This window comes from Phlebotomus papatasi, chromosome 2 (assembly GCF_024763615.1).
Source record: "Phlebotomus papatasi isolate M1 chromosome 2, Ppap_2.1, whole genome shotgun sequence".
In the NCBI taxonomy this organism is placed as follows: Eukaryota; Metazoa; Arthropoda; class Insecta; order Diptera; family Psychodidae; genus Phlebotomus; species Phlebotomus papatasi.
Genome location: NC_077223.1, coordinates 93,566,684 through 93,575,800, shown reverse-complemented (window position 1 = coordinate 93,575,800; position 9,117 = coordinate 93,566,684). Strand labels below are relative to the sequence as shown.

General features: G+C 34.5%; 1 protein-coding gene across 1 annotated transcript; it reads left to right on the top strand.

Moving 5' to 3' along the window:
* Nucleotides 1-2,078: 2,078 nt before the first annotated feature.
* Nucleotides 2,079-8,710, top strand: LOC129801081 (uncharacterized). The gene is made up of 2 exons (XM_055845841.1): nucleotides 2,079-2,166; nucleotides 8,094-8,710. The coding sequence occupies exons 1-2, from the start codon at nucleotides 2,079-2,081 to the stop codon at nucleotides 8,708-8,710; spliced, it is 705 nt and encodes a 234-aa protein (XP_055701816.1).
* Nucleotides 8,711-9,117: the final 407 nt, after the last annotated feature.

Below are 9,117 nucleotides of genomic sequence, written 5' to 3'. Positions count from 1 at the left end.
TGTTGAACCGCTGCTTTTCCTTTATTATACTTGGAACTTGATGTGATCTTTCTTGGGTTTCCATATTTTCAGACAACTTTTTTTGCGACTTATTACTTTTCACTGAGAATTTAACCTCCACTCACCATTAAATCTGACATACAAATAAAAGTTTTTTCTTCTAATTGCTAAAATTCCTCTAAAATAATTTAGGATCTTTTGATCGTACTAACGAAATTTTCCGAGAAAATTATGCAGACGTGTGCAAAATATTTGTTTCATATCCGTAGAAACATGTTCAGACATGTCATGTTCACATCTTAGAAAAAAGTGTAGAAGTAGGATGTGAGGGGTAAGTAGTACATTTTTTCTAAATTACAACAACTGAAGTAACTTTTCATTTACGAAAAATCGGTTTCGATTTTATTTTATTCCACTTCCTTTTCCCCATTTAGTCAAATTCTTAGTCAAAGTTGTCAGAAATCTAACACTTTTTTCAATTCTTTCCTCACTTGCGTTCAAAAGAGTTCATACACAAGACATGAACTTTTGCACTCAATAATAATTTTTCATTTATCTTTTAATTCTTTTACTATATGCATGATAGAGGAGATCATATTTCGAATAATCCCACAATTGTATAGAAATGCATAGTAACATTTGCGATTGTCAGTTTATTTGAAAATTGGGATTCTAAATTCGCTGCATGAAAAATATTTTTTAGATAAATTACATAAAGATCATTTGATCGTATTATCAAGAGATGTCTATGTATGATGTCAGAGAAATTCAAATAAATGTAAAACCATGTTATTTTTAGTAATTTATGTTACAATTTTAGAAATAAATTAAATATTGCAAACATTATTGAAAGGCACAAGCTCAAAAGTTGCATGCCAAAGAAAAACGGATTAAATTCAAATCTAAACTCAGTGACGTTATTCGTTCAATATCCATGAAAATGGCTTAAATCGCATGACGACATCAAGCGGGAATGATAGAAAGAGTCTCTCCCATATGGTCTCGAGCTCGAGTGCGCGAAAAGGTCTCATATTGCACTTGCATTTTTCCACACTTGGACAATGCAGAAGAAAAAGATTATGAAGAATCTCAACTAAAATTTCATTCATTAATAGCAAAAAAAAACACAATTTGCAATTCTTCTAAGGAGTTGATAGATCTGAAATTTTCAAAATATTGTGAAATTCCACTGATCAACTAAATAACTGCATTGCATGCATATCAATAATGAAGAAAAGAAGCAATATCATTCCCTTTCTTTGTGAATATGACGTCAGTGATCATATGGAACATTCTGAACCCATGAAGGGATTGAGCTGTAATCACAAACACGTACATATGATCAATTGTAGCTCTGCTCGATATGACATTGTGGGAGTAAGCAAAGAACATATACTAGTAAATTCATAAACTATGTCAATTCTACCTCTGTTCGATATGACAATGTATGAGTAATTGTTGAATCTATACTAAATAAATAGATAGAATGCACTGATGTAGTTCTGCTCGATATGGCAATGTTCGTCTGTGAGTATGTGTGTGTGTACAATTCACGCATACTATGACACTTGCATTTGCATTTTTGCACACATGGTCAGTGCATATGACAAAGTATACAGAAAATTGCGCTTACTGCATAGGAAAGACCTCTGCATAGATTCTATCATGCCACGATTGGTATAATGGATAAGGTACTGGACTCGCAACCGAGAGGTCCCGTGATCAATTCCCATGGACGGCAGATCTTTTCACATACAATTGTATAGGGAGAAAAAATTACATGAGAAAGAGTCCACCATCGGGCCAAAAAATATTCATGTCGCGAAAAAAATTACGGAAATAGTTAATAATAGGAATAACAGAGGGCGCGCGCATAGAAAATAAGAGCAGCGGTCGGTAAAAATGGCGGACAAAAATAAAAATGCGGTCGAAAATTAAAAATGGCGAACAAAAATAGGAGCAGCGTTCGGTGATAAAAAAATGGCGGATAAAAATAAAAATGGCGGATGGGAATTCAAAATGGCGGCCAAAATTCAAAATGCCGGATGGAAATTCAAAATGGCGGATGGGAAATCAAAATGGCGTCCGAAACGTTTAACACTCAAAATTTAAACCCCGTGACGTCATCACATCATCGTGCTTCATCACATCATCGTGCTTCATCAAGTGAGTATTACCAACAGTACTCTGCTGGATAGCCAATAAGAATCAACAGTATTCTGCTGGATAGCCAATAAGAATCAACAGTACTCTGCTGGATAGCCAATAAGAATCAACAGTACTCTGCTGGATAGCCAATAGGAACCCTTAACCAACAATAAGAAGTGGGGTGGTGGGGCGCGGGAGTTGGGTAAGGGGGGGGGCGGAGCTTGGCCTGAAGGTAGCCCATCGACCAGCATTACTGCACCGTGACGTCACAAAACAGTACTCTGCTGGATAACACAGGTGACGTCACAACAGTACGCTGCTGGATTATTACTACTAATAATAATAACACTGTGCAACAAAACGAAAACTTTTTCCATGTGATTTCAAATGACCGGTATTTTCGGATTCCTTGGTGTCTCCTGAGTGATAACTCCAAAGAAAGTTATGGTCTATCACGTCTAGTTTCTGAGCTAGTTTATGGTACATCCTGGGATGTTGGCGTCAAAGGATGACTCAAGGATGTGTAGAGGAGGACTCAAGGAAAATTTTCCTGGAACAAACCATATCCCTATCTCCTCATTTTCCCTGAAGTATTTCAGATTTTCCTCATAAATCCCTAAATATCCTTAAATCCATTAAAAGGATGCATAGGACGACTTGCATCGTTTACAAAAATATTCTCCTGAACATCATAGGATCATAAAACTTTCCATTATCCCCAGAAATTACTCAAGGACTCAAGGAAGATTTTCCTAGAAAAAAAACTATATCCCTATTTCTTTTTCCCCTGTGATTTTCTAGTTTTTCCATTTAAATCGCTGAATATCCTTCAAATTCATGAAAAGGATTGTTTGTAAGGAGACGACTCCCACATATAAAAATTCTTCTGAAAAAAAAGTAAGGATCTCTGAAGATCTTAGGATGCTAAAAGTATTGTTATCTAGAAATGTGCCTGCAGAAAAAGCGATCGCAGCGCCATAAAGGATACAATAAAGATAACGGAGTCTTTACGGGACTATTTAGATTTAGATCCAAAGACAATATTATTATATAAATAAAAAAGGTAAAATTGTTTGTAAGTTAATTCCCACTGGGAACTTACTAGATGCTTGTAAATCGTATGTCTCACTTTGTACCTTTTCACAAACATTGTTCGTTAGATGATTACTTGACAAACATTTTTTGATCTTTTACATACTTGTTCGTACATAATTTGTTTTAGCAAAACTTTACCGGTAAATTTTTGTAAAAGAACAAAAAATACTCGCCAAGTGATTTTTAATAATCATGATCAATCCCCAGTGGGAATTCATAAATACTCTGAAAAAAAAAATGTTTTGTCAAATTATCAAGACAAGTTTGTAAAAAGGATGTTCTTCCATACAGAATATGGAAAAGTTTTATCAAGTCGGGGTCCAACTGGATCTTGTTAAAAGTTTGTCAAAAGGATGTTTTTCCATATAAAATTCAAGAAAAAGTTTTGTCAAATTGGTAAAATAACATGCTTTTGACAAAATTTCAATTTTTTGTTCGTTTGAGAAGAAATTTTTTTCAGAGTATTTACGAACAATTTTACAAAATATTTTTTCTGTGTGCTGTATAATGTTATATCAAGCTACAAAGTTCAATTCCAAATCATACTTGAAACTGATCCACTTCTTCTTTACAGGATTCAGCAAAAATTCAATAATTATCCTAGAATTATTATAAAAGTGTGGTCAATTAACTTGAATTCTTTAACCAAGTTCTAACAATGCATAAGTCCTGTGGTTGAATTTCCCGGTCTAGTTGAGAATGACAAGTGTTAATGTTCCCAATGGGTAGAGATAACAATTTCTGGGATGAGAAATACATAAATGGGCTGTTAAAAAAGTCATTTTCATCCCTCTCGATGATTTTATTGGAACAGAATCTCCTTTTCCGACTGTCTCACTTAATTTTCCGTCCTATAAATTTCATTTCAGGAGGGTTATGGACAATACCAAAGCTAAACCACTTCCCTATTTAATTTTTTAAATATTCAAATTACAGACAAAATCGCATTTTTGGGAATAATTTTGAAAATGAGACATCCCCAGAAATGGGTTTCATTACTTTAAGTGGAGTAGACAATTCCTATTTTGACCCCTAAATGCACCAACATGATTTTCCATCCAGAAAATCCACTCTCCTCCGATAGTTTTCCATGGTGCTATAAGTATAATAGGAGAATAAATTTGAATTATGACTCTGGGGTGGTATGTCTTCACATATCAAGTGAATTATGACAATCCCCGAAAATGGGGAGGATGTTGCGCCCGAGAAACTGGAAATACTCGTCTGCCCTTGCCACCAAGTTGTTTTATTCGTCGAAGAGATTTCTTTTCAATTTAATTAATGAAATCTCTTCTAAACCAACAGAGGAGGATGGTCAATTTGGAGTACACTGAACCAATTTAATAAAATCCCTAAATGTTTGCATCCCTTGCAATTAGGCAAATTAGAATTTATAGCTTTTGACGAAATTTTAAACTGATTTTTAATGCTCCCTCGCCATTTGCTATTTATTTTTCTTACGCAAATAACTCAATTTTCTTTTGGTCTTTATCAAAAACTTTTGTGCACAAACACAATATAAAAAAAAGAAAACTAGACCATATAAAATAAAAAAATATCCGGTACCATCGCGGCTTCCTTTTCATAATTTCTAATAACTGTCGCTAAATTAATTATTTCGATTATCCGATCAGTCATTACTCATTTCTTAACAAAATAAACAGAACTAGTTACATACTTAAATACGCTTATGCAGGAAGTTACTTCAGATTAGAGCAGAATTAATGGTTTGTTATCATGCGTTTGGCGAACCATTTTGGCATATAAAAGACCAGAGAATTTTCTAAAGTTTATAGCGAAGTCAACCAACATCGGAAGCAATGGCTTCCGCTGTAATTTTAGTTTGTGCTCTTCTTTTGGTGATCAATGTGTCTTGTAATCATCTTGGTAAGTTTCAAATTAGATCCCTTGTGATTGCTAAATCAGTGACTGAAGTTAAGTGACCGCTTTCCCATCGACAATACTAATTATCTCGTACAACGCACCAATAGTCCTTAACCCGAGACACTTCTGTTCTAAATAGGAGCTAAATTAGTATAATAATATTCGAAGAATAGCCAACAAAAATGTAATAGTTACTTTTGTGAATTTTACTTTTAATTCATGATATAATTAGTTTGGAGAAAAAATCTATATTTTTATAACTTGTGATCAATTCGTAGTAAGGGAAAGCGCGCTACCTTCGGACGATTTAAGCTTCGGACAACTCAATTTTTTATATATACATATTCTTAGCGGATTTGATCCATGCATCTTTTCTGGATACTTGAGGCTTGGAATTTAATTTTAAAATATAATATTTTATTGGGTCAAATTAATTGAAAACATATTGAGAAAAATTAGTTGTTCGAAGCTTAAGTCGTCCGAAGGTACCGCGTTTTCCCCTACAAATCTTTAAATGTAACACATCATTTATTAAATTTTAAAGCTAAATTCAATGCAAAATTATGAATTTTACCGGTGGCAGCCAAAATCCCGAAAGCCAAGATCCCGAATGTTCAAAATCGTGAAAAGGATGAAATTATATGGAGGAAAATGTTCAGAATGATTTCTCACGACACCAAGGATTTCCCTTTGCCTCCAGAAGGCTCGGGTGCAATCGTGGGAGTAGCTATGACACTTTTAAGAATTCGGGATTTTGGCGTTCGGGATTTTGGCTTTCGGGATTTTGGCTTTCGGGATTTTGACCGGGACTCGAATTTTACATTGAGTTTATTCTCTGGATTTAGTGATGCTTAATAACTTCTAAAGAAAATTTCTACAAACATTCCCGGCGGAAGTCAGAGAAATTAGACCAACGTGAATTCAAACAAAATACTTATGCCCTAGCTAGACACACTTACGAATAAAGCCAAAAGATGACTTAACGTAAATTATAATCAAAATAATGATCAGGTTACATTTCCATCAGTATCTGACTAATCCGTCTCTCGGTTTAAGCCTAAAAACGGCTTAGTTAGTGGGAAACTGATGGGAATTTAGTTACATCATTATTTTGATTACATTTACGCTAAGCCGTCTCTCGGCTTAAATCGTAAGTGTGTCTAGGGCATTAGCTAAACTTTTAGCTCTATTTAGCTAAAAATAAGTTTTTTTTTAAACTTTTTCGACATTCTCTGGTGTTAATAAAAATTAATAATACGTATGATTGGCTTTGAGGCACGATCATGATCAAAGGGAAGTCGTCCTCTGATTGCACTTTTTGATAAGGATCTTAAGAAAAGTGGATCCCTCTGTTATGGATAAAATCTACAATTATAAGAAATTGCAAACACCATTTTCATAAGCAAAAAAACAACTTTTCAGAAACGCATTTACCTTTTAACGTTATTTTAATATCCTTAGGGTTACGTGGATCAAAAAAAAACTGGAAGACAGCATATTCTAATTTTTTCCAAACAAATTTTTATTTTAATTGAAGTTCTAAATAAAAATACAACATTTATACTAATTTTATAAAATTTCCATTTAAAAATATTAAAAATTCAGCTGTAGGGAATTGATTTTGAAGACCTTTTTGAAAAAAAATTACTTTGCGGTGTACAAGATTTTTCCATTCAGAGTAGGGTAACTATATCGAATTTCGGCATAGTTGCATAGTCTTAACTCATTCCTTAACATTGTATTATACATCATACGCAAATTGAGTGATTTTTGATGATTTATTTCTAGGCAATTTTTATCCCAATTGCTGTCGGGAATGGATTTTTAGTAACGGTAGTTATTCAATTACTTGAGAAAAATAGTCCGACAGAGATGAAAATACATTTTGTTATTATTTTCTTGCTTCGCGGAAGGTCATGCAAAATTTTTGCTCAAAATGGCGGACGGAAAATTCGACAATTCGTCGAATTTGTTAAAATTGGCCTCTTTCCTCTTTCCTGATTTGAATTCTAGTTACCAATTTGTTTTCTTGGATAGTCACTCTATCTCTAAATGAATAGAGTTTGTAATGAATTAATGCGCAGAATTTAAATTCAGTGACCGTTAAAACGTGTGTTTGACAGAGACTCCCCGCGCCCCCATATGAGATAAATTTTTTTTCTTTTCAAAAAATTCATCTACTAATCTGTAGGAAACTAATCCCAAAATATGAACATTCTATCTCAAGTATTTCTGGTACATTGACTGAATGGGTTAAATTTGAAATTTAACATTTTTAATATAAATTGTATGTGTTACATTTTTTTTAAGGAGTGTTGCTTGGAACCTCGTAGATATCGTCTTTGCTTTCTCTAAATTCATTCTTATTTTCAGGGGGGTAACATTAACTCTGAAAAATGCGACCAGTTTTAGTGTAAATTTTTTCCTGATTTCGTACACATTTTGCAAGATATCTCCAAAACGACATAGGTTGCCAATTTGGGGTTTTCGGTTGCCTCTTCGTTATTAAATTGGCTTTTATTTTGTATTGGTATTTTTTGCTAATTCATTCTACACTGTCAGAAAACAGCTAATAAACTCAAAAGTTTTTTCGGCACGCTAGAAACATGTGGGAAACGTAGGAAACGTCGTGCCCCTGCTTATTTTAAAATAATAAAAATATAGACATAGCTTTGGGTATAATTTCGGCCACCTTGATTCTCACAGTTCCTTGCCCTTCCGAAATTATCCCAAAGTCTTTTTCACATTACCTATTTCGTCGAAGCGTAAATTTTTGTTTTTTATAGCAATGCACAATCTCTAATAGAGTATGCGAAAATTAAAAATTCATGGAAATTTGAGGAAGAAAAGAAGTAGCCGAAATTGCAAGCTGTCCGAAATTTGGAACAGTTACTCTAGCTTTAATAGTTTAAAATTTGATACCAATAAAAGTGAATGCATAAAAAGGATTAATGATTACTTTCCAGACTCTGAACGATTACTGAGGAAGGTTCAAAAAGATGACTACGATGACGATTCTTCCTATAGTCACGGCGGTCATGGAGGTTATCAGGGCTTTGGCCATTCAGAATACGATTCTGCCAGCAATGATGATTCCATGTACATGAAGGACGACGATGAATATGATGATGAGTACTATGATGATGATTATAACCACTACCACGACAGTGAAGAGGATAGTTATGGAGACAAAAAATCGGAAGAAGACGAAGAAGATGACAGTGGGTACGATGGAGGAGGCGGTTATGGTGGTGGATATGGAAGCGAAGAACATGGTGGTGGAGGTGGAGGAGGAGGCGGTTATGGTGGAGGCGGTGGTGGTTACAAACCAAAACCAGAAGAAAATTACGGAGGAGCATCTCCCGAAGATCATCATGGCGGTGGATATGGTGGAGAAGAAAATGGAGGAGTGGATTATCCAATAATTGAGCCCGATAAGGGTCCCTCTGGGCCACCACCAGGATGGGAAATGTACGGTGGTGCTGAAGAAACTTTTCCAGAGGGCGTTCCAGAAGGATATGAGGAAGTTCCTGATGGAGAACCTGATCCTCCAGAAACAGACTTCGAAGAATTGATGAGCTAACAGTAACTGGATTGAGAAATATTTTTGAAAATTGATGATGACGCAAAACTACAATACTTCCATAGTAATTTAAGAAAAAGGATGTATATAAGAAATGCCATAGAGAATAGAATGAGGAATTCATGAATAAATTTTTGCCAATTCTTGACTGTTGTATCAGCAATATGAGTGATTTATTGAAATTATCTACTTCACCGTCTCCCCTCGGCGCCAAAGTATTGTTCTAAGTTGTAAGGTTTGCTGAAGCTTCGGCTATCAGCTAGTTGTTCTTTTACAATCACAGCTATTGCAATTCTACAGGTTAGTAAAACATCTCCGATTGAGTTCATGGTGTGATTACGAAAGAATCACACCTAAAATACACAAGGTGATTATTTTCATTTATCTCACAAAAAAAATAAATTGAA